This window comes from Notamacropus eugenii, chromosome 5, assembly GCF_028372415.1.
Source record: "Notamacropus eugenii isolate mMacEug1 chromosome 5, mMacEug1.pri_v2, whole genome shotgun sequence".
Lineage (NCBI taxonomy): Eukaryota > Metazoa > Chordata > Mammalia > Diprotodontia > Macropodidae > Notamacropus > Notamacropus eugenii.
Window position 1 is genome coordinate 324,078,723 of NC_092876.1, and position 26,279 is coordinate 324,105,001.

General features: G+C 39.1%; 1 protein-coding gene across 5 annotated transcripts in view; it reads right to left on the bottom strand.

The window, feature by feature from the left end:
* Positions 1-26,279, bottom strand: part of ARHGEF4 (Rho guanine nucleotide exchange factor 4) — a 501,611-nt gene that overhangs the window by 250,243 nt on the left and 225,089 nt on the right. For all 5 annotated transcript variants that reach the window (XM_072613489.1, XM_072613487.1, XM_072613486.1 and 2 more), the window contains one exon: positions 916-5,205. In XM_072613489.1, coding sequence (XP_072469590.1) covers positions 916-5,205 — 4,290 coding nt within the window. The remainder of the gene's footprint in view (positions 1-915; positions 5,206-26,279) is intronic.

Sequence of the window (26,279 nt, forward strand, 5' to 3'; positions counted from 1 at the left end):
CACCTAGCTGCCCACCAATCTAGTTACTCTGTCCAAAAAAAAAAAAAAATGAAATAAAGCAATCTGGCATAACCTGTTATTTAAATTCTATAACATTAATTAGGTACCTGCTATATGTAAGTCATTGTCCTAGGGATACATAGGCAGATATAAAGTAGTCCCCTACCCTCAAGGAAGCTAAACTATATTGGTAAAACCATGATGCCATGCTCTTTAGGACCACAGCTCTCATAAGTGCATGTGCATATACACGCACACACACACATTCACACACAGACACACAAAAGCTCTTTAATCATATATTATCAAATATTGCCAGAAATCAGTCATGTTCACTGCCTATAATTGTCTTCTGTGTGTTATTCTTGTTTCCTCATGTAGATTATAAGTTCCTGGAGGGAAAGACAATGACTAACTGTTCTCCTGTACCTATCTACCACACCTAGTATAGGGTTAGGTCTTAGATAAGTGCCTAATAAATTATAATAATAGCTCCCATTTATATGCTACTTTTTACAATGTGCTTTCTTCACAACAGCCCTGTGAGGCAGGTAGGGTAAGTGTCATTCTATTTTTCTGAAGGGAGAGCTGAATTCAGATAGACTACATGGCCTGCTCACAGCCACGTAGCTAGCAAGAAGAGGAGTCTGTCTCATATCTTAAGCTTCAAAATCCAACGTTCTTTCCACTGCACTACATTGCACTCTGCTCAAGATCTAATTTGATTAGATGTAACTCAACCTAATTCATGGTTGAGTGGTCCATGAGGCTGCTTCTATGTGACATCTTTGACGTTCTTTGGGTCTAGATTTGAGCTTCCATTCATTAATAAAAATCAGATCTCACACTCAACAATGCACATCCATCTAGAAACAAGATGCAGGCCTAGCCAGTGTGATTTCGCAGAGAACTCACCTTATTTTCCAGGACCTCCTGAGCAGAGGATGCTGTGGGTAGGCTGCCTTGAGACAGGGGGCTCATCCCACTCTCTTCCTTTTGGCACTCTTGATCCAAGTCATGCAAGGAAAGTAGGAAAGTGGTTCGGGGTTTGAGGGTCTTCGGCCTCTCAGGAGCCTCAGGACTGCTATCTGTATTATAGCAGTTCCCCAGAGAAATCATAGAGATGGCATTGACTCTTCCAGAGTACTGGAAGCTTCTGCGCTGAGAACTGGGCCTGGGGCTCTGGGGTTTGGGACTCATAGGCTTGCAGGGCATGTCCTTGCTGTCATATACAGGGGAACAGGGGTAGCTAAGGGATGTGATCTGATGGATTGTGGGGCTACCAGGTGATTTCAGCCAGGCTTCCTCAGGAAAGACAGCCAAACTACCTCCCATTGTCTGCAGGGGTTCTCCACTTTCTCGGGTGGTCATACATTTGATGGCTGGTTCACTTTTTCTCCTTTGATCTGGTGATACCAAATCCCTGGCTAGCATGGTGGAGCAGGGGACTTGCAGAGGGCTGTAGGGAGCACTTAGAAATGCCTGCTCTTTGGACTGCCCCTCTTTGTCCTTGGTTAGTTTCTCAATCTCATCACTGACCCCTTGCAGGGGACAACTTGGGGATCGCAGGATTTCTCGAGACTGAGCTGGGCTTGCTAAGGCTGGCTTTCTCATTCCATCACTTTCTTTGCCTTTCAGTAGTGTTTTCCAGGAGCTTTGACGGAGTTTGGTCTTCTCCTTTTCAATCTTAAGGGAACATCTAGAACTCTGGTCAGCAGTCTCCTTCTCCAGACCTTTGGGCTCAAAGAAATTAGAAAAGGATTTATGAGCAAGAGCCAACCTTGTCCTGATTTTCTTTTCTGTGCTTTTGAATCTCTTTGATTCATTATTTTCAGAGGACAGCCGTCTCATGGTGAAATCTTCTGGTATCTCCACATCACTATTTTCTGGTAAGCTTAATCTGCCTCCTTTTTCTCCTCCCCCTTCCCTATCACATTTTATACTTGGATAGGGAATACCCATGTCTAAGTCTTCCAAAGGAATCCTGCCAGGCCCAGAAGCTCTCCTTAAACTAACCCTATTAAATGGACGTTTCTCATTGAGTTCTTCATCATCTGAATATTCCAAGGTACAATTCTCCTTGGTTGGGGTGATCATACTAGACAAGTCAGTATTCAGTACCTGTTGCACCCCATCATCTTTACCTACATCTGGGTCCTCTACCTTCATCTTGCTGATGCGAGTGCTGCTACTTAGAAAATTTTCAACCCCTGAAGTTTTATTTTTCTTGAAGGAGGCCATCTTGGGAAAAACAAGGAACTTGGAGGGCCTTCCAGCTAGGCCAGTCTTACTCCCTTTTGGTGAAGTCTTATAGGGGCTGATGTTACTTCCCAGATGATGAAGGGAAGGCACCTCCAGTTCTCCACAGCTGACGTTGCCAAAGCTAATGTCAAGTCCTTCAGGGGCAGTTGGATCTAAATTTTTTCCTTGACTAGGAGAGGCCTCAGGCACTGTGAGGCTATGGCTAGTCCCATCAGCTTCTCCTTCTTCTAAGATGGAGCTCAGGTTGGCTTCTGTATTAGGAAAATCATCACCAGGGCTCAGTGACCTCAGGTCTTTGTTCTCCCTTTCACCTTCTCCCTCTTTGGGGATCTTTTCTGCATTAGTGGTGTCTCCCAAGGCGGCATCAGTGAGATTCTGACAACCAGATGTTTGAGTGGCATCTGTCTCCTCCAGAATCAAATGAGTCACACAGATGTCACCTTCATTTTCTTTCTCTGGAGCCAAATCTACTTGCTTTGTATCAAGTTTGGCCCCTGAGTTCTGACTATCAGTTAGCAGCTCCCTTTCTGAGTGGTCATTCAGTTCATCATTTATATCCCCCTTCACACTCCCTGAGTGGAAGGACTCACTCCCCAGGATGCTTGAATCATTTCCTTGTGGTCCTTCCAGAAGCAAGTTAACATCACCCTGGGGTTCCTCCTCTGGGGCAGCATCAGGCACCTGAGTTACTTCCAAGGCTGTTTCCTCAGTTACCTGTTGCTCCCAGTTTGTATTCTCTCTGGGCACATTCACATCCAGAGGGTCGTTTTTGCTTTCCAAGACAGTTGATTCATATAGCCCACATTCACTGCCATCAGTTTCTACTTCTGCAGCCCCACTAAGCCCACAGAGAAGTGAGCTGGAATCACTGGATGATTCTGGGTTTTCATTCTGGAAGCTTCCAAGGGTTTTACTTGGAAAAATTTCTGGAACAGAATTTGCAAGATTTGGTTTCCGCCTGGTAGCCTGCAAACCCTTCTGCTCCACAGCTATAATGATGAGACCAGATTTGCCCTTGGGGCTTTTCCCTGTCTTAGCCTCAGGCTGCTGGAAAACTGGAGGGGGTGTGGTCCTATCAGCTGATCCAGAAGCATATGTTTCATCCTCTGTGCTGGCTTCTGGCAAAGGAGCTCCATTCACCTCAGAATAATCTGATATCCTGTTTCTACAGCTGGGATCTGGTACCATCACCTTCTCTGCTTCCTTTTCACTTGATTTCAGTGTGGTCTCTGGATCATCTGAACTCAGATTCAGTCCAGAACAACCCATTGGGTCTCTATCCCCTGCCCAGGCCACACTGTTGCTCCAGTGACTCGAGGATTGAAGTTCAATTTGTTTGAGGTTAGTGGAGAGACTTATTTTCTCACTTGGAACATTGCTGGCAGTGTAATTACTGGTTTGATTTCCTGTCTTGACAGAAATATCTATGGGATGCTTTTGTTTATCATCCACACTGGTAGCTTTGGAGGTAGCATCAATGCCACGAAGCAGCTCATGGGTTTCTCTGTCGTGTTCAGACCTGCAATCGGTGGGCCCAGGCAGCTTCTCAGCGTTGATGCTCAATGATTCTAACATAGGATGTGTGGAAATCTGGCATTGCTCTGAATCATGCCCTGACCAGCCTTTCTGCTTGAGGTCTTCCTCAGGCAGGTCCTTTTCTAAATTAAAACCATGGAGTCCTGGCTGATCCTGTGGGTCAGTACTGCCCCCTTGGGAACCAGTGGGTGGATGTGGGAGCTGGCTGGTAACAGAGCCTGAACAGGCACCAGGACTAGTGATGGGTAGTATTCTTAGAGCATTCTCCACTTCTTTTGCTCCCTTAGAATAGCTCCCAAACTTGCCAAAGTCTTTTCTCCTAGGGCCCTCAGGATGTCCTGTGGGGAAACTTGTCACAGATTTGGTTCTCCTAAGTGCACTTGGACACTGACAGCAGTATTCTGAAGGTACCTTGCTTGGAGAACCAATATTTTCTGGAACACTGTGCCATAGTTTAGTCCGTTGGAAGTTAGGGGTTCTCAAAGGGGGCCAATAGGGCAGTTTTAGGCAGAGTGGGTGTAAGGGCAAGTCCGTTTCTCCTCTTGTGTCTGGAATTTTCTTCCTTGTTTTTGAAAGAAAAGAGGTTTCACTATTATAGAATTTCTTCCTGGGGCAACCTATGTGGGGCACTGACCCATGCCAAAGATAGGGTGCCAATTCTTCTTTGTTACTTTTGGGGTCAAGTCTGTTTTTCTCGAGGGAGCTATCTGACAAACTCCGGCCCCATTTGCAGGACCAGAAAGGAAACAGATGGGATGCTGGAGCACTCAGGAAGCTTTCTGAATTGGGCTCCTCAAGAGGAGTGTCTGAGATCCCTGTAGGACCCTTTGCTGTGACTTCTGTAACTGACTGGAGGCTACCATCCTCTTTGCTGCTTTCTGATCCAGTGTCAGTTCGGAGGGGGATGGTCACCAGCAGAGACTCAAAAGACAACTCGGGGTCCTGCTCTAGGCTGGATGGTTTTGTCTCTTCTATCTGTCCTTGCTCAATTCCTGCAGAGAATATGAGTTCACCTCTGCACGTTGATTCCTTTAAGTCAGGAGGCAATTTCACCTGTTGCTCTGAACCAAGCCCCTGAGCAGCAGCCAGATGAAATTCTGGAGGGGAATTGGCTGCCCCAACATCTGAAGACACGTCGCATGCTGCTTCCTTCTCACAAGTCAGAAAATGCAGACTGGAGTAGGTTTCTGCTGTAATGTCACTGGGCAGTGAGTCGGTATCAGAAGCACTCTCAAATGGCTCAGTTTTTACATCTGATGGACACTCACTCTGATGAGACTGGGTCTCAAAATAATCTTCATCAGTTTCCTGGCTCAGCCTTTGCTTGTCTATATCCACTGTGGAAGAGAGGAGCTGGTTGTCTTCCAACTCAATGTCACCTGTTGAGGGCTCTGCTGGCTCTGGTGTCTGAAAATAACAACAAAAAATGATTCAGAAATGAACAGATGCTCAGGCAGTTCACTATATAGTTATGCTGTCCCTTACTTTATGAGAAGTCAGGGAAACTCAGAAACCTCTCATTAACCTCATGTACCTCTGTGAAGCAAGATACAGCTATTAATAAATACATTTTATTGATGAGGAAACAGAGAGGCTAGTTAGTGCATGCATAGTAAATGAGTAGTAAAACTGAACACAAATAAACAGGGGAGAAAAAGGAACCTCAAGTTAAAGCCACTAATAAAAAGCAATCAGAACAGGTGGAAGTATTTATGCAGCCCATACAGTGTCTAAAGACTGAATTCTGGCTAATTTGGTAGGAAACAGTATCATTATATCCAAGGGTATTCGGTGTATGTATTTGGTGCTAAGTAAGTACCCTAAGCACAGGAAAAGAGGTTTATTGAGCCTGACTCCCCTCATGTGAAATAAATACAGCCACTTAATGAAATGCAAGCTTATTTCCCTATCATAAATAACTAATGAAGGCAGATATCTTTATTTTTAACAAAAGAGTTTTGGAACAGAAAACATTATAATAATGTGCTTATTTTTCTTCCTTTGATGAACAAGTTTGGTCTTTAGTCATATAAACAGTTATGAATTTTGTGTAATGCTATCCTATTTGGTCAATAACTAGGGGACAAGCTTGTGTATGAGACATACATAATGCTGAGCACATTTTCTGAGATGGGAACCAGCCAAGATGGTAGAGTTGGAGAAAGTAGAAAAGCCTCACTTGTTCTATGACTACTCTGATAAAGATCTCAGAAGACCACCAGCCTGAGAAGTGATCAGTAAATTTAGAGAAACTGCAGAGGGTTATCTTTCATGCAGTTTTATGGGGATAGTTTAAACAAATTGTGGCATACGAATGTAATGGAATATTATTATGATATTATTATGATACAAGAAATAAGGAATTTAGTAAACTATGGGAAGATTATTATGAATAGAAAAAATAAAGCAGAAACAAGAGAACACTATAAGGCCCCCCTCAGAACTCCTTAAGGACAGAGGCTGCTTTAGAGAGCTAGATCAAGAGTCAGGAAGACCTGAGTTCAAATCCATCATCAACCTTTAGCTGTGTGACTCTGGGCAAGTCACCTAACTTCAGTTTCCTCAACAGCAAAATAGGGATAAAAATAGCAACTATCTCCTAGGGTTTTTGTGAGGATCAAACAAAGCAGTATTTGTATACCACTTAACATAGTGCCTGGCACATAGTAGGAACTTAATAAGTGCTTGTTTCCTTCTTCCCTTTAACCCTTTGTAACTAGGTACTGCAGAAGACAAAGGTTTTTGTGTTCATAGGACCAGAGCATGTGTGAGCAGTACTGTCCGGGAGCTATTTTGTGTATCTTGGTTCAGTACCTATCTATCTCTATATCAACATATAAAGATGGATAGGTAGGTAAGAAGGTAGATAGGTAGATGAAAGAAAGAAAGAGAAAGGAAGGAAGGGAGGGAGGGAGGGAGGGAGGGAGAGAGGAAGGAAGGAAGGAAGGAAGGAAGGAAGGAAGGAAGGAAGGAAGGAAGGAAGGAAGGAAGGAAGGAAGGAAGGAAGGAAGGAAGGAAGGAAGAAAAAGAGAGCGAGAGAAAGATATAGTTTGGGGTTTTTGCTATTTGCAATCAAACTTTTGAAGGAAGCAATTTTCAAGCTTGCCTTTGTTGTTATTTAAAACTAGAGATTCAGTATCAATGGCCAGAAGTTTGAATTCTGTAGATTTCGATTTAACCTAACAAAGCAATTATTTGTGGTACTGGCAAGGGATGAAGGCTGAGTTACAACTTGACTACTGTGGTACCTAGTATCAATAGGATCAAACCTGCTATTTGTAGTCAGATTTGGAACATTATTTTGAATATAACTATAATTGTATTTTATGGGAATGTTTAGAATGTCTCCTCTGCAAAGGAGAGCAATGAAGATCTAGCCCTCTTTTCTGTAGAGAGGTGGGGGACTATTGGTACAAAATGTTGAATATGCCATGAGGCTTTGTTGCTTTTCAGTTCAGTTTTGCATATAGCCAGGCCCCAGTGAGTGTGAATAATGAATTTCCTGAAGGGATTGCATGTATTCAAATTCACACTATTAGAAATTTTAATTATGTAAAATAGGATAACTGCTATCAGCCCCATGGAAAAACATGTACAAATCAAATAAAGTGATCAGTTCAAGGGATTCATTATTTGCACTGATCTGGACCTAGGTGTAACTGTTTGTCTTTATCCCAAGGGAAAGATCATTGGTTTTGTGAGGGTCAGGAAACGTTTGTGATATTTTAAAGAAGACATCAACAGACTAGATGATTAAGGTCCTTGTAGAGCTTTAAATCTATAACTCAATGATTGTAACAGAGAGAGAGCATAAGAGAGAGGGAGGGAGGGAGGGAAAGGGAGAGGGGGAGAGGGAGAGAGAGAGAGGGAGGGAAGGAGGGAGGGAGAGGGAGAGGGAGAGGGAGAGGGAGGGAGGGAGGGAGGGAGAGGGAGAGGGAGAGGGAGGGAGGGAGGGAGGGGGAGAGGGAGAGGGAGGGAGGGAGAGAGGGAGGGAGGGAGGGAGGGAGGGAGGGAGGGAGGGAGAGAGAGAGAGAGTTAATGGCTACAAATACCTTGTAAAACTCAGAAAGAAGTGTAGGCACATGCACTCCATAAAAGAAGTGATCAATAAATATTTGTTAAGTTAATTCGAAAAAAAATTTAGAGTTCATGCTGACATGGCTCTCCTGGCAGAAGTGAGTGGGAACATCTCATGTTGCTGAAGCCAACTTTCAGGTGAGGGAATGGAAGGAGAATAAGTCAGATTTACAAGACTATCACAGGCCATCTTCCACTGACCAGTCACAGCTGGCAGCCCTGGAAAGGAACTCTGGCTCTAAATACTACTGCTTCTTATGTCTCAGAATCACTTTTCCTTCCTCAACCATTCTCATATATTTATATACTCGCTCTTCTCTTGTGATCATCACACCTTTGATGAAAGTGGAGAAACTAGGAAAAGATGGAAAGTAAGATTTGGAATACAGGTTATCTAATGTTTCTAGGGCCTGGAATTCAGTTTAGAGCAGAGGTTCCCAGTGTTTTTCATTTCATGAACCCCCTTCAACAACAAGAAAAAAAATGTAATCAAGCCCCCCAGTAATTTAATATGCTCTCATAATAGTCTTTTAGATTATTCAGTTAAGTGCTTATAATAACTACAGTAATAACTTTTTCTCAAGAAATGCTCCAAATTAAAATTTATATTATTTAACAATTATAAAATAGAAAAATTTAAACATAACTGGGCAGTTATTTACTACTTATGCCATTACAGACTTTTTAGTTCAAATCCCTTAGGATCATTTAAGTGAACTAGAGTGGAATCAGACCAGCAGAATTAGAGTTTTCTAGAAAGAACAGGCTTCTCCTTGGCATTCAAAGATCTAACCATGATCTATGTGCCTTCCGTAACAGTCCTGACATTATATCCTCTCTCTTCTCTGATGATCCAAATTGTACCCATTTTTGTAGAGAATCTACAATTCATCCTGTGCACTTTTCAGATTTATTCATTCATTCATCAATTCAGCAAATAGTAACTGATTGGTCAGAGTGGGAGACACAGTGATACCATGGATCCTGCTTTCATGGAGTTTACAGTGGAGGGAGATAAGCCAAGTACACAAACATTTTAGCAGAGCTCTCTAGAAGCTGTACTTTTCCTAATAGCCTCAGAATAAGATCAGGATCAATCAAAATATAGTTTAAAGTCTGCAGAAGAAGATTTATGATCTCTACATGGAGAGATTCAGTTCAATTCAGCAAGTTCTATTGAGTGCTACCATGCATTGCTCAGCCCTCTGCTGAGTCCTATGGGAGATATAAGAGAGGAGAGGGTGCCAGCTCTCAAGGAACTCACAGTCTAGTTGGAAAGGCAAAGTATTCACACATGTGAGACAACTAGAGAGTAATACAAACCAGTAGGCCATCTATCATTGTGGTATAGGCTGTATTGATTCACAAAGGAGTGGAAAAGATATAGTTAATATCAACTTACATTCTCTAAGAAGGGGTGGGGAACCTGTAGCCTTGAGGTTACATGTGGCCCTCTAGGTCCTCAAGTTCAGTCTTTTGACTGTATTTAAACTTACAAATCCAAATCCCAAATCCTATGTGTTCTGTGAAATTTGGATTCAGTCTGATGGCTGTATTTAAGTACCTAGAGGGCCACATGTGGTCTCAAGGTCACAGGTTCCCTACCCCTGCCTAAGGTTTACAAAGTACTTCATATACATTACTTTACTTGACCCTCGTGACAGTTCTTTAAGGTAGTGCTATGTTTTCTCCATTTACAGCTGAGAAAACTGAAGCTTAGAGATGTTTGGGAACCTCCCCCAAGTTGCAGAGCTAGTAAGCAGCAGAGTTTGAACTAGAACCCAGGGTTCCTTAACTTACAGTCAAATGATCTTCCTCCTACAGGGAAAGCCTCAGTTCTCACTCCCAGGAAATGAAAGAAAAACATCCCCATAGAACAAGGGCTGGCCAGCAAGTGAGGAGAGGGTTGTTTGATACTGACTCACTGTACGACTGACTGAATTTCTTAGCCTTTCTATCACTGCATTTGTTGTCTATAAAAATGAGTCAATAACATCTGTCCCCTCCCCAGCACAAAGTTATTTAAGGAGTAATTAGATGGTGGGGATGAAAACAAGAAGGTATAAAGATGCTCTGAAACAGGCCTGGCACCTAAAGAAAACATCACTGTGGTCCTTCACTGTTAATAGCAGTAGGAATATGTCTGTGGGCTATTGAGAGAGCAACAGGGGAGGAGTCAGAGTGAGGATATTTGGGGCCCAGTGGCCCTAAGTGATTCTCATCCTCAGAACTTCCAGAAGGAGTGCACAGGAGTCTATGGGACCAAGATGTTGAAAGTGAGAAACTTGGCTCCATAAAGTCCCACAGGACAAAGTTAACATAGTCTTCCAAATATGCCAGAATCCAACTTATTATTAGTAAAAGATTGAAATATGTATTCAACCATCTGGCTGGCTTTGCTACACAAATTTTGCAAAAATAACCAGTTGGGATAACTTTATCTCCCTATTTTCTGCCATATTAGACATATCCTCAAAAAAATCTGGGTTCTAGCCTAGCTCAGGTAATTACCCTGTGACTTCACCTCTACGCATCTGCTTCTTCATCTGTAAAATGGAGTATCTGTAAAATTGAAGTATCCACCTCCCAAGGCTTTGTGAAGAAAGAACTTTGTATTCTGTAGTTATGTTGATAATGATTACATATCCATTGTCTTCAGATGGAGCAATCAAGACCACCAGTGGGTTTTCATTTGTACTTCATTCTCTAAGAGGATCATGACATCAGGAAAACGGTGCCATGATTTGCAATTGAATTGTCTTCTAATGGAGCAATCAAGACCACCAAAGTAGGTAGAAAGAGAAGGAAGAGGGTAAATGAGGTCTGAAAAGAGTGACTAGGAATTAATTGGAATCTAGTTAGACAGAAAGGATTTCATTCTTTGTACTTGTGTCTCCAGTGACTAGCATGGTGCCTGGCACAGAGTTCCTTAAAGAATAATTGTGATTATTAATTGATTGATGCTTTGTCATTAATTCCATATTCTAGAAAGGATATTGATAAGCTGCGTAGTGGTGAAAGGAGGGTGGCTTAGATGATGAAAGAACATAAAATCAAAGTGTACTAGGCTTGTCTGAATGAACTGGAGATCTTTATCTTGGAGGGGAAAGACTTGGAGGGGAAATGATAAACTGACAATATGCTTCAAGCATATGAAGAACTATTTACATAGATATAATTATTTCTATAGACTTGTCCTCTTGGCACTAGAGGTTCAAATTAGGTGCAATAGGTTGAAATCTGCATAGAGGCAAATTTAGGCTTAATGTAAGGAAAAACTTCCTACCCATTAGAGCTGTCCAAAAATGGAATGGGTATAGTTGGCTCTTCCTTGCTAGAGTTTTTCAAGCAAAGGATATGATGGCCACTTGTTGAGGGTATTTTAGAGGGGATTCTTATTCAGGCACACGGTTTCTAAAATGTCATCTGATTCTGAGATTCTGAGTCTAAATATTTTGCATGTACCCTCCATACCAGTAGAGTCATCTTTTCTTTTTTAAATTTAAAACTATACCCTACTCCATCAATTTCCACCTCTAAACAGTTGTTGTTTTCCTTACCTAGAATATCTTCCCCGCTCCATTCTAAGTAGCTAAATGGTACTAAGGCCCAGCTTTAGTTCCATTTTTCTATAACACTTTCCCCGACTATGGCATCCCATATTGGTTTCTTCCCTTTTTTTAAAAAACAATTTCTTCTCATACCTCTTCTAATCTGGACTTAACACAATACCAGGGGTATTCTGGAAAGAGGTGATGGTTGAATTGTCATTATGAGCATTTGCCCCTGAAGACCAGCAAATGCTACAGATCAGGACTCGATTTGCTGTTTTATTGATTGTCTAGCCTAAAGAAGGCAACTAGCTGATGCAGTGGTTAGAGCACTGGGCTTGGAATCAGGAAGACTCATCTTCATGAGTTCAAATCTGACCTCAGATACCTATTAGCTGTGTGACTCTGGGCAAGTTCCTTATCTATAAAATGAGCTGGAGAAGAAAGTGGCAAACCACTCTAGATATTTTTGCCAAGAAAACCTCATATGAGATCACAAAGAGTTAGATATGACTGAACAATGACTGAACAGCAAGACTGACATGCTAGAAATGTTAAAAATGCACATTAAACTCAAAATTGTATCATGCATATATTTTCCCTCCAAGAGCCAGTTTTTAAACATTTCTCAGCACACTCCCACAGAATACAGGTTAGGCTTGGTTTTTCCTACTCAATTCATATAAAATTTTGAATTTTGAGGCACTGGAGAGGTGTAGGAAACCTGCTGTAACATCCCTGGCAAATACTGTCCAGCATCTGCTTGAGAATTTCTGTTTTATCTCCTCTTCTAACCTGACAATAAGCTTCTCAAAAAAAAAATCTTCTCTCTCTTTCCATTTGGTGCCCAGGACAGAGGTGGACACAGAGTAAATGACTCAAATATTTGTTTTGAATTTAATTATGTATTGTGCTGCCCTGAGGGACACCAACCTGGTATTCTGTCTTAAGAAGTCTGAGCCATAGGAGATGAAGAGACAAGGCCAAGGCTGCCTGTTTTGTAAGGTTTTTTTCCATGTGCAGCTTCCCTATGAGCTATAAAATGCATTATCGGTATGCAGGTGACAAGCAGGAAGTTACCATGGAATTGAGAAAATTAATGAGTAGCTGAGCCCTCAGCAGATTCTGCTGTTGACACAAAATATCTCCCTCTTCACCTGGTTATCTGGTCACGGAGCACTTCCTCCTGTGGTCACTCTACCAAGCTATTTTGAATTTATTTATTTATTTTTGGTAAAAAAAAAAAAAAAAAAAAAAAAAAGGAGAAATGTTTTTGTAGTGTCTTCTTAAAAGCCATTTGCCCTGATCATGTAATTGTTACAGGAGAATCTCATATAATATAATAGCTGTACTTGTGAAAAAGCTACATGTGATATAAACTGACCTCTAAATCAGCCCCTTCTCCCACTGCTTTACCTTTCGCCTTCAGAGATATGTTGCATAAGTGAGATTTTTTTCTGACTGATCTCCAGTGGGTTCCACATCCAACACATATTGGCTAAAATGGCTCTGGGCAAAGTCACTTAATCTTTCAGGGTTCTAGGCAACCCTCTAAAAGTAAATTGCAAAGAAGGTAGTAGAGGGAATTTCCTCATCTGGAATTTCTCCCTATCAATAAAATCACAAGTTCAGTCCCTATCCCTCATGCTGTAAGATGGAATCTGTCTGATGCTCACATCTCATCAGAACCCTCTGCCCCTCTGATTGGACCCTTTGACTGGAAGGGAAGGACTATAGGGTTTGAGGTATCTGGCTAAAAAGGGGGTTCAGCAGTTTTTGTCTCCATTTCCCTCTCACTACACTGCTTTTGGATTTCTTTGGAATTCTCCATCACAATCTTTCTGAGTGGCTCCCCACTTCCCCTCTACCCTTTTTCAGTCTCCTTTTGTGTGTCGCCTTCTCCAAATAGATTTTAAGCTACGAGAGAGAAGGGACTATCTTTGTTTTCATTTGTATCTGTATTCCAGGTGCTAAGCAATGTGCCTGGCACATAGTAGGTGCTTAATAACTGTTTGTTGACTAAATAACTAACTGGTTTTCCTTCCTCCAACTCCTTTATCAAGCAGTAAATGAATGGAATGAAATTAAGTCTTAGATACCCTAGAGGAGTTCCTTCTTTAAAGGAACCAAAAAGTGAAAACTTTTATAAAGGGAATTACTGTGACTTCTACAAGATTTGTAAGTCTGAATTTTTATATAATGACTTTCTTAAAACTAGGACACTATCCTACCCCCCACATATTTATCCATTCAGTCAACAAGCATATATTCAGCGCCTCTTGTGTGTCAGGTACTATGCTGTATTCCAGAGATATAAAGACAAAACCAAACTAATGTCTACTTTTAAGATGAATGACATATGCAGGAATATTCAAATAAGGTGAGAGAGGGTGCTTTTTCACATGATCTTTGACTCAGAACCTTGAGTCCTTTGATTTCTCACAGCAAATCACCTCCCCACTCTGTGCCCCAGCTTCTATGTTTATAGGAAGAACATGCTATTTAGCATCCATCTAACCTTCTTCACAGAGGTACTAGAGGGATTAAGAAATAACTAAAAGTATGTCTGAAAAAAACATATTTTTCACAAACTGCACCAGTATTCCATGACCTGTGGTTGATATTTTTGTGCTAAAGTTTCAAGATTGAATTTAATGATATTTCTAGTTGTAGACAAAGTCCAAGTTATTAGTTCAATTCCTGGAGGATAATTTGATCATAACAGCATAAAACTAGACTGGAAAGGGACCTTTAGAGGTTATTTAGCTAAACCCCTTTGTTTTATGGATGGGGAAACTGAGGCCTAGAGAAGCTTGTAATTCATTGAGATCAAATTGCTTGACCTTATGGAGAATGGAAGAGAACACCAGGAAACCACTGGATTCTTGGAGGCTGAGAGTTCCCATATACTCCAGAAGAGTTCCTGGCATTACTCCTCTAGTTAGTCCCTGGTGGAAGTTACTCATAGTGAAAAGGTAAACATCTAGCCCAGACCACATATGACCTGTTCTTTCTCCCCACCTTCTTAATTTGGAAAAAGGTGCTGAGATGCAGAAGTCTCCTGTGTGGCCCTACCTGGCATCAACATGTGCAATAAACCATTTATCCTTCACTGGAGAAGGAAAGAAGAGAAAGTTACTGCCTTGATACACTGGCCTAGGAGTCAGGAGATAGAGGTTCTGACCCTGGCTCTACCATTTGTTCTTTGTGCTAACTTACAGAAGTCATTTCTTTTCCCTGAGTATCAGTTCTCTCATCTCTAATAAGATGAGGTTGGACTGATCTGTAAGGTGTGTTCCACTCCTCACTCTACCCTCAACTCTAAATTCTAAGATCTTATAATTGTATGGTGGGGGCTTTATTGATGGCTTTGTCTTTGTAATGGTGGGGCAGAAATAAAATAAAAGTGAGGATGAGAGGTGTTTGGTTAGTACTATATACCACATTTCTTTCATTTGCAAGTATTTTGCAAGAAATGGTATAGTAGACCAAATGGAAGACTACAAGTCAGGAAGTTGTGAATTCAAATTTGACCTCAGATACTTACTAGCTGGGTGACTCTGGGAAAGTAATTTATTCACTCTGTGCCTCAGTTTTCTCATCTGTAAAGTGGGGATCATAATAGCATCTGCCTCATAGCATTGTTATGAGGATCAAATAAGATAATATTTGTAAAGAGTTTTGTGAAACTTAAAGTGCTATAATGCTAATTAGGCAAACCCAGTGCTGTGCCTCCCTTCTAGTGTTCTGGGGATAAAAAGTCTTGGTCCTATAATGGAATGAACCCTGGGCTAGGAGTCAAGTGTTGCCACTAGTTCTAATTCTACCAAGAACAACCTGTGTGACCTTAGGAAAGTCACTTTACTTCTGGGCCTTAGTTTCCTCATGTGATAAATGGAGGAGGTGCCAGGGGGATAGTTGGAATAGATGATCTCAAAGACCTTTTTCAATATTTCAATATCAATGCTAAAACATATGTGCACCAAGTGGTATACAAATTCTTAAAGAAGTTAAGTGAGTTACAGGAAGAAATAGACAGTAAAACTATACTAGCGGGGGACCTCAACTGTCCTCTCAGATCTTGATAGAGCCAATCAAAAAATAAACAAGAAAGAAACTAAGGAGGCAAATAGAATATTAGAAAAGTTAAGTATGACAGACCTTTGGAGAAAACTGAATAGGAACAGAAAGGAATGCATCTTTTTCTCAGCAGCACATGGCACCTACACAAAAACTGACCACATATTAGCACTACCTAAGTTAATTTACTTATTTAGTGTCATACCAACCAAACTACCCAAAAATTATTTTATAGAGCTAAAAAAAATAACAACAAAATTCATCTGGAAGAACAAAAAATCAAGAATATCAAGGGAATTAATGAAAAAAATACAAAGAAGGTGGCCAAGCACTATCAGATCTCAAACTATGTTATAAAACAATAATTATCAAAACAATCTGGTACTAAGAAACACAGTGTTGGATCAGTAGAATAGGTTAGGTACACAAGACACAGTAGTAAATGACCCTAGTAACCTAATATTTGATAAACCCAAAGACCCTAGCCTTTGGGATATGAACTTGTTATTTGAGAAAAACTGGAAAAAAAAAAGGGCACAAACTAGGTATAGACCAACATCTCACGTCATATACCAATTTAAGGTCAAAATGGATACATTATTTAGACATAAAGGGTAACATCATAAGCAAATTAGAAGAACAAGGAATATTCTACCTATGAGATCTATGGAGAATGGAAGAATTCATAACCAAACAAGAGATAGAGAGCATTATATAAAATGTAAAAAAACAATTTTGATTATATTTATCATATTGGATTATTTTACATTAAAAAGCTGTTGTGCAAACAAAATCAATGCAACCAAGATTAGAAGGGAAGCAGGAGGCTGAGAAACAATCTTTACAGCAAGTGTCTCTGATAAAGGCTTCATTTCTCAAATATATAGATTAGAGTCAAATTTATAAGAATACAAGTCATTCCCCAATTGAGATGAAGAAATCAAAGCTATTCATAGGTATATGAAGATGTGCTCTAAATCATTTTTGATTAGAGATATGCAAATTAAAACAACTTTGAGGTACAACCTCACACCCCTCAGTGTGTGTGACAAATGTGACAAAAAAAGGAAAATGATATATTTTGGAGAGGATGCAGAAAAATTGGGACACTAATGCACTCACTGTTGGTGAAGCTGTAAACTAATCCAACCATTCTGGAGAACAGTTTGGAACCATGCCCAAAAAGCAACCAAACTGTGTATGCTCTTTGATTCAGAGGTCTGTATCCCAAAGAGAGCATAAAAAATGGGGGAAGGACCTACATGAGCAAAAATATTTATGGCAATTCTTTTTGTGCTGGCAAAATTCTGGAAATTGAGGGGATGCCCATCAATTGGGGAATGGTTGAAGATGTTATGGTATATGAATGTAATGGAATACTATTGTTCAATAAGAAATGATGAACAGGCAGATTTCAGAAAAATCTGGGAAGACTTGTACAAAATGATGCAAAGTGAAATGAACAGAACCAGGAAAACATCGTACACACTATCAGCAACATTGTATGATGATCAACTACGAATGATTTAGCTCTTCTCAGCAACACAATGATCCAAGACAAGTACAAAGAACTCACAAAAGAAAATGCTATCCACATACAGATAAAGAACTGTTAGACTCTGAAGGCAGATCAAAGCATATTTTTTTCACCTGCTTTATTCTTTTTCATGTTTTTTTTTCTTTTGATCTGTTTCTTTTTTTTTTTTTGCAACTGTAACTAATATGGAAATATGTTTTACATGATAGCACATGTATAACCTATATCAAATTGCCCACCATTTTTGGAGGAGGGGAGGGGAGGAAGGGAGAAAAATTTGGATCTCAAAATCTTGTAAAAATGAATGCTAATGTTGTCTTGACATGTAGTTGGGGGAAAAGTAAAATACTAATAAAAAAAGCAAAACTAAAAAGTAAAAGACTTTTACCAGTGTTAAGGCTTATGATCTTATCTTTTGGAAAAGACATGTGGTTTAGGCCCTTAATGACTTTTCAGTCTAATTAGAAAAAGTAGGTCTGTGAGTCAATTAAATAATGTTATGGAGCAAAAGACAAAAGAAAACCAGAGTTCATATTCAACCTCTGGGGGTGGGAGAATGATCCAAACCTAGAAAGGACCTCAGCAGCTATCTAGTCTTCCATTCTTCAGATAAGAGACTGAGTCCTGACCAGTGAAATCACTTGCCTAAGATCACAGAAATAGCAAATGGCATAAATAGAATGTGAATTAGGTCCTCTAAACCAAATTCAGTACAAAATTCTGGCTCTCTGAGAAAAGAAAAACTGGACCAAAGACAGAAGGTTTCATGGAGGAGGTGAGTCCTGAAGGATAGGTATTGAATTACCTGTTAATCTGATTTATTCACTTTCTGAATTCCTTACAGGCATTCAGAAGCTGATGAAGAGAAGGCCTGATTTGTTGCCAAAGTAACTCGGGCCCCAGCCACTGGCAATTCTGAATAGCAGCCCAGAATATGGAGAATTAGGTAGTCACTTGAAAGTTTGACTTCCTTGGCTCTATGCCCCCTGGCATGGGCAAAGACTTGGCTTGTGAGGGTATGACCCACCCAAGTTCCTTATAGTAACATCCCCAGGAGCACTGGAGAAGGGCCTATCTACCTCACAAATCTGGTGGAACCTACTGGTGAAACTACTCCGCCCACCCACAGGGAGAGAGTACACAGTTACAGAGGGAGGAAAAAGAAGAGAAAAAACAGAGGATCTGGGACAATGTTAAACAGAGAGCCATGGGGACTATTCCTAACTCTACCATTAATTTCTGGTGTCACCTGAGAAAGCCACTTCTACTGCATAATGAAAAGCAGTAAATTTTCAGTTATGAAAGTCTATGATTCTGTGATTCTCTGAGCTTCTGAATGTGCCATTTGATACATAGAATCATCATTTTAAATCTGAAAGGGACCCTAGAGGGCATCTAATTTGATCTCCACCTTATAGATGAAGGAAATGAATCACAAAGAAGTTAAATGACTATGCCAAGTTTACACAGACAGTAAATGGCAGAGCCTCCGTATATAGTGCAAGGAAGTTTTAATTTTTGCATTTGTTTTCCCAGCAGAGTATCTTAAACATAGAAGATGCTTAAGAACTGGAAACTGAAGTGATACCTGCCAAGTGGGGAATGACTGAACAAGCTGTGGCATCTGGTCACTTTGGAATACTGTTGTGCTATAAGAAATAACAAAGTGAATGGTTTCAGAAAAAGCTGGAAAGGCTTTTATAAACTGATGCAAAGTGAAAAGAGCAGAACTAGAATATTGAACAAAGCAACAATAATATGGTAGTGACAATCAAGTGTGAAAGAATTAGCTACTCTGATTAATATGGTGATCCATAACAATCCCAGAGGAATCATGATGAGAAATGAATGCTATCTGATGGATAGAACTGATGGAGTCTGAGTGCAGATGGAAGTATATTTTCTTACTCTTTCTTTATTTTCCTCTTGTTGGTTTTTTTCCTTCTGCATCATGGCCAATATGGAAATATATTTTGCATGACTTCATACATATAATAGGTATCCTATTTCTTGCCCTATCAATAGATGAGAGATAAGCAGGAGAAAGAAGGAGAATTCAGAACTGAAAATAAAATTTTAAAAAATTTAATATAATTTTTTAAAAAGTATTTGAACCCAAGTTAAAAAAAGACAGAGGGTACTTAATAAACGGTGTCCAAAAAACTAGATAGCAATGTGACAGAAATTAAGTTTAGCCCAACACCTTGTGCCATGCACAAGGGAATGTAGCCTTGAAATAATAGGTAATATAAACAAATTAGAGATGCAAAAAAGAAGTGACTTTCCAGATCAATGGATAGAAAAGAGTTGATAACTAAACAAGTGACAGGATCACACAAGATAAAATGTATAAAATTTTAAAAATTTTTGCACAAACAAGTCTAATGTAGGAAAAATCAAAAGAAAAGTAGGTAACTGGGAAAAAAAATCTTTGCATCAACTTTCTTTGATAAAGATCTCATAACCAAGACATAGAAGGAAATTATTAAAATGTATAAAACTAAGCTGTTCTCCAAAAGACAACTGGTCAAAGGATATGAATAGGCAGTTTTTAAAGGAAAAATACACGATATCAAGATATGAAAAAATGCTCTAAATCACAAATAATTAGGGAAAGGCAAATCAAAGCAGTTCTGGAGTTCTGCCTTATACCTATCAGATGGCAAAGATGACAACAGAGAAAAATGACAGTGTTGGAAGAGATGCTGGAAAATATGGACATTGTTAATGGAGCAGTGACTTGTTCTAGTCATTCTGGAAAGCATTTGAAACTACATCCCTCAAATTACCAAACTATGCATATCTTTTGACTCACTACACCATAACTACTAGGCTCCCAAGAAATAAAATAGTAGAGAAAGGTTTATATGGATACAAATGTTTACAGCAATTCTCTTTGTAGTAGCCACAAATTGGAAACTAAGAGGATTTCCTTCTTTGGGGAATGGTTAAATAAATTGTGGAATATGAGTGCAAAGGAAATGGTTAAATGAGTAGTTTCAGAGGCAACTGGGAAGATCTATATGAACTGATGCAGAGCAAAGTAATCAAAACTTAGGAGAATAACATTATGGAGAGGGAAAACTTTGAAATACTTCAGAGTTCTGACCAATGGAATGATAAACCACTAGTTCAAAAGAATGATGATGAAACAGACCATCTGCTTCCTCACAGAGAGGTGATGAACTCAACATGCAGAATGAGACAAATTCTAGGACATGACCACCTTGGGGCTTTGTTTTGTTGGACTATACAGCTACGTATTGCTTGCTTTCTTTTTAGGGCTTTAAAATATACTCATAGAGGGTAGGCAATGGGAAGATTAATTTTTAAAACTGAATTGAAGGTGTAGTTATCAGTATATTATATATGATATAATTCAAGTTTAAGCCAGAAAGCCATGAACAGGATTTTACAAAGAGAATCCTCCTCCAGAATTACTTTGCCTGTGCACTTTGAAAGGAGGGTGTTTATGGATGATAGGAGAGAGGATGTTTTGTGGTTGTTTTCTCCCCTCTGTATACAAATATGTGGTGCTCACCTTCACGAAATACCCCTGATGCTCTAAGCAAATAATATCACACTATAAGAAAAGCAGAAAATACACGGCCTGATTCTACTGTTTTTCTAGGATCTTTTCTCTACCAGGCAAACATTTCACATGGACTGAAAGAAAAAAATTCCCATTGAGTTCTGTGATCCAATCCATTCCCACACATGGATACCTTTCACCGTCTCAAGCTACAAGTGTATTTCAAGATCTACCTAATTCATTCTCCCCCACATTCATATCTTTCTAATCATATCTCTGATTATTCTCCTCTCTCAAAACTTTAACCTTTCCCTTTATGCTGGTTCCTTTCTTACTGTTTTCAAACATGCCCAAGTCCCCCCCAACTCCCCTTCATCAGACCCCTTATTGATCCCCTCACAGTACGGCCCTATATCTTTCCTGCCTTTCTCAGATAAATTCCTTGAAAAAGCTGTTTACACTCGCTACCTCCACTTCATCTTCTCTCATTCTCACTTTTTAGCCTTTGCAATCTGGTTTCTGACCTTACTTAACTGAAACTGTTCTCTCCAAAGCTACCAACATTCTCTTCCTTGCCAAATCTGATGGTCTTTCCTCAGTCCTCATCCTACTTTATCTCTGCTGAAATTGACACAATTGACTACCCTCTTTTCCTTTGTACTCCTTCCTCTCTGGATTTTTGTGATACTGACCTCTTGATTCTCCTCTGATTTGCCTAATGATTCCTTCCCTCTCTCCTTTGCTGACTCTATACCATGCCCCCAACTATGGATATCTTCCAAAATTCTGTTCTAGGCCATCTTTTCTTTTGTCTTTACATGCTTTCTCTTGATAACTTCATCAGCTCCATTAGGTATAATGATAGTCTACTTTCAAATGAATTACAGATCTATCTACTTCCAATCTCTTCCCTGAATTTCAATTTTACATTAAGAACTGCCTATTAGACATTTCAAACTAGATGTCTCAGAGATATCTGGCATGCAGCACATGGCACCATTATCTGTCTACTCTCCCTGGTTTACAATCTCTCCATTATCCTTGACTTCTCACTTTCCTCCATTTCATATATTCATTTAATGGCCAAATCATACTCTTTCTATATCCATAATACTGCTTGCTTCTGACCTCTTCTCTCTACTCACACAACTACCATCTTTGGTAGTTAATTAATTATTAATTATTAATTAATCATCTTATCTAGATTATTTTACAGGTCTCCTATTTGGTCTTCCTGCCTCAGGTCTCCCACTAGTCTGATCTGATCTGTCAAACTCTACTGCTAACTTGATTTTACTTAAGTAAGGTGAAGGAATTTCAAATATTAACTTTTTCACTTACTCCCTGTATGATTATGGATAAATCTGAACTTCTCTAGACTACAGTTTCTACATCTGTAAATAACAGTAAATAATGATAAAATTCATTTCAAAGAACAAAAAGGAAAGAATATCAAATCAAAAAATGAAAAAAAAAATGTAAAGGAAGGAGATTGAGCAGTAATTATCAAAACTACCTGGCACTAGCTAAGAAATAGAAAGGTAGATCAATGAGACAACACAGACGTACAATTTACAGCAGCAAATAAAAACAATAACCTTATATTTGACAAGTGTGAAGACTTAAGATTTTGGGGAAAGAATTCATTATTTGGTAAAAAAAAAAAAAAAACTATTGGGAAAACCGGAAAGCAGTATGGCAGAAATTGGGCATAGACCAATATCTTACACCATTTACCAAGATAAGATCAAAATGGATACTTGACCTAGGCATAAAGAGAGACATTACAAGAAAATCAGAAGAACATAGAATATATTACTTATCTGACATAGATAGGTGAATAATCTATAAATAAACAAGAGATAGAAAGCTAAGTTAAGTGTAAAATGGAAAATGTTTTTGTACAAATAAAACAAATGTAGCCAAGATCAGAAGGAAAGCAGAAAATTGGGAAAATAATTTTTATAGACAGTTTACCAGATAAAGATCTCAAATCTCAAATATATAAAGACCTTTGTCAAACCTATAAGAATATGAATCACTCTTCAATTGATAAGTGGTCAAAGGATACGAACAGGAAGTTTTCCAAAAAAGAAATCAAAACAATTTTTAGTCATATGAAAAATGCCTTAAATCATTATTGATAAGAGAAATGCAGATTAAAACGATCTTGAGATATCAGTTTACACCTATCAGATTAAAACAATTAAAGGGGAAAGGAACAAATGTTGGAGGGGATATGGAAAAAAATGGGACACTAATTCATTATAGGTGGAATTGTGAACTGATCTGAGCAATTTGGAATTATGTCCAAAGAGTTATTTAAACTACCTACATGCTTTGATTCAACAATACCACTACTAGGTCTTTTTCCAAAGGTAATTAGGGAGAAAGGAAAAGAACCTACATAGGTTGCTAAAATAGCAACTCGCTTTGTGATGACAAAAAACTGGAAATTGCAGAGATGCTCATCAATTGTGGAATGACCAAACAAGTTGTGAAATATGAATGTGATGGAATACTACTGTGCTACAAGAAATGATGAGCTCAATGATCTTAGACAAACATGGAAAGATTTGCACAAAATAATGAAGAGCAAAATGAGCTGAACCAAGAGAATATTGTCTACAGCAACAGCAATATTGTTTTAAGAATGACTTTAAATGAAGAAATTATTTTGACTTCTACAAATACTCAAAGTAACTATAAAGGTCATATAAAGAAAGATACTATCAGCATCTAGAGAAAGAATTGATAAACAGAAGCATATGTAGAATAATTTTATAAAAAATATATATATACATCTATTTCTGTCTAATGGTAACCACCTCTAGGGTGAGAGTGGGGGTAGAGTAGAGAAGAAAAAGGAAAAAAATTACATGGTAGTTTTGTTGTGCGTTTGAAGTACTAAATTGTACATAGGAGATTTGCAGTTTCATGTGCAATCATCTTTTTTATTGTACTATGTTATGGAAATGTTGTTTTATTCCATAAATTAAAAAGAAAGAAAAAAGAAATGGGGGCACTAAACTTGATGTGAAGATACTTGCAGGTACACATGGAATTAAAAAAAAAACAATGCATGTTACTATATCTAAGTTTTGTTGCATTTTTATTTATTTTGTTAAGTATTTGTCAGTTACATTTTAATCTGGTTTGGGCAGCACTCACTCTGAAGGGTTGCAGATCCCATTGTGTTCAACAGCTCTTTAACTCAAAAGATGTCATGGAATTCTCAAAACAATTCTCAGGAACAGACCTAAATTCAGATTCTGACTCTAACAAATGCTGGCCTCCTGACTCTAAGCAAAGTAACTAAACATCTCAGTGCCTCCAGCAATTCTGTCAGACTATAAATTAAAGAGTAGGTGGGATGTCATCTAGAGTTATTTATACCAATAAAATCACAAATCCAGTCCAATCCCCCATCTTATACATATGTCAACTAAGTTAGTATGTTGACTCTAGACAGTTAATAACCATAGATTTAGAATAAAAGAAAAAGCAAGCCTTTAAAAATACATAGAAGATAGGACTTACAGTAGTTGTATAGGAAGAGATGTCCATAGAATAACAATAGTAATTGTCATTATTATTATAGCTAACAGTTACATAGTGTTCAGACATTGTGCTAAGTGCTTTACAACTATTATTTTATTTGATCATCACAACAACCTTGAGAGTTAGGTGCTATCATTATACCCATTTTGCAGGTGAGGAAACTGAATCAAATAGAGGTTAAGCGACTTGTCCAATGTTGCATAGCTAGTAAGTGTCTGGGGCTAGATTTGAAATCAGGTCTCCCTGACTTCAGGTTTGGCACTCTTTTCACTGTGCCATTTAGCTCACTATCACTGTAACTTTCTAGGACAAAGTGCCTTTTCTTGGTCACAGATCCCTTAAGTGAATTATCTCTTCATTTTAGAATGTAGCTCCTTGAGAGTAAGGACTGTCTTTGCTTTTATATTTGTATCTCCAGTGCCTGGAAGTTCAGTACCTTTTCTAGAACATGTTATTTTATAAGTTCCAGGGGGGAATCGAGAGAGTAGGAGACTTGCCCATTGTCCTTGACAATATCTGTCAGGGTAAGACTTGAATCTGGGTCTCCCTGAGTCTGAGCTAGCAGCTCTCTATCCACTATACCATGCTTCCTTTCTATATAGGTATGCACTTATATTATTATTTTTGTATCTATTATTTTTATTTGTTATTTATATATGTATATATTATGTCTACTATTTTTTAAAAAAGAGGTATGTATCATAACAAATCCACCAATTATAGATCACACTTGGGTCTTATACAAGCCAACTTGGGAGGAAGGTACAGACTTTATTGAAACCACTACAGTAATTATTATGGGGGTAGTTGGGTGATGAAGTATATATAGAGCACTGAGCCTGGATACAGGAAGACCTCAGTTCAAATCCCACCTCAGATGCTTAGTGGGTGTAAGTCACTTTACCCCTGTTTATCTTAGTATCCTCATCTGTAAAATGGGGGTAATAATAGCACCTATCTCTCAGGGTTGTTGTAAGGACAAAATAAGATAATTGTAAAGTGCTTAGCATAGTGCATGGCACATAGTACTCATGTAAAGATGGATCCTTAGAATGGAGGCACTCTGGAAGTCAGCCCCAGGTCTCCCTTTGACTCATTTCATGACCATAGTAAGTCATTTAACTTCCTGGAATGCCTGTCTCACCCTTATCTGACCAAAAAATATAATCATCCTGAGTCACTTCACCAGGATCATGTCTAGATCATCTCCTGACTTTGTATAAGGTATTCTGCATATATTTTAGCTACCATTAGTACCTAAGGTCAGATAGCAGACTCAGACCAGAAGGGTCTACAAAGTCTGCAACGAGTTCCATGCATTTATACTATTCAGGCTAAAAGAATGATAAAATCTCAAATTTCAAATCACCTGGGTACTCAGGAGGAGGACGTATAGGTAGGGCTAATTCTCCCTCTGTCAGTCTGCGTGGTTTTGTAGTCAGAGGGCCTGGAGTTCAAATCCTACTTCTGCTACGTACTATTCATGTAACCTTGGGCAATTCACTTAACTCCATGTGTGCCTCAGTTGCCTCTCATGTAAACTGAGGGAATGAGGTTGGATGACTTCAGAGGCTTCTTTTAAGTTCTAAATCTCTGCTTCTACAGTATGACCTCAGTTGAGCAGTAATCCAAATCAACTCACTTGCAGGAGTCTGATGAGATTCCAACTTCTCCTTGCTCAAACTCCTGCTGTATTTTGGCTGAAGGCCAGAAATTAGTTCAAAGCAATGAAGGTTTCTGATAAGAAACCTCAAGGCTGGGTTCAGTAGCCTGGGTGACAGACTTCCCTCAATGGACAATATTGATGGACTCAATAACATCTGTGGACTAGAATCACAAGTTTCATTTCCTTTGAAGTGCCCAGGGGCTGAAAAATGGAAAGGACATATTTTTAGGGAATTGGTTTGGCTGAATACCAAATTGTGTCATTATAAGGAAGTGGCTCTTGGATCACTCAATAGATTTGGCATTAATCTTCAGATTATTTCAGAGCAGTCTACCAACTCATACCATTGTCCTCAGGTAACACGAAAGCTCCAGGCTAACTCATTTGCCCATCACAGATGGAGGCAAATCCAACAGCAGAATTAATTCAGCAAATATTTCCTGAGCACCTTCTCTGTATTTAGCTCTCTAATTGCCA